At 61.2% G+C, this 286-nt stretch overlaps 1 protein-coding gene across 1 annotated transcript in view; it reads left to right on the top strand.

The window, feature by feature from the left end:
- Positions 1-286, top strand: part of LOC119588704 — a 10,850-nt gene that overhangs the window by 1,070 nt on the left and 9,494 nt on the right. The window contains exon 2 of the mRNA XM_037937342.1: positions 38-203. Within this exon, the coding sequence (XP_037793270.1) occupies positions 38-203 (166 nt within the window). The remainder of the gene's footprint in view (positions 1-37; positions 204-286) is intronic.

The raw sequence follows: 286 nt of genomic DNA, 5'->3' as shown, positions 1-286 counted from the left end.
GCCTACTCTCTCTCATTCCCCTCATTCCGCCTTTCAGCATTACAACCGTCACCTTCTGCGGGTGCGGCTTCCTGGGCGTGTACCTGGTGGGCGCCGCGACCTACCTGCAGGACCACGTGCCTTCCGTCCTCCGGGGACGCCTGGCGGGGTCGTCCATCGGGTCCCTCATCGCCACCTGCATCGCCTGCGACGTGCCGCTGCAGGTGAGAGGTTTCCGGTCTTCTAGCCTTAGAGGGGGTCTATATTTTGTTGCTATGGCTCTTTCGATATTGCAGTGGTGATGGGG

The sequence above is a fragment of the Penaeus monodon genome, chromosome 24 (genome assembly GCF_015228065.2).
Source record: "Penaeus monodon isolate SGIC_2016 chromosome 24, NSTDA_Pmon_1, whole genome shotgun sequence".
Taxonomy (NCBI): Eukaryota; Metazoa; Arthropoda; class Malacostraca; order Decapoda; family Penaeidae; genus Penaeus; species Penaeus monodon.
The sequence above is the reverse complement of the archived record's forward strand: the minus strand, read 5'-3'. Positions and strand labels throughout refer to the sequence as shown.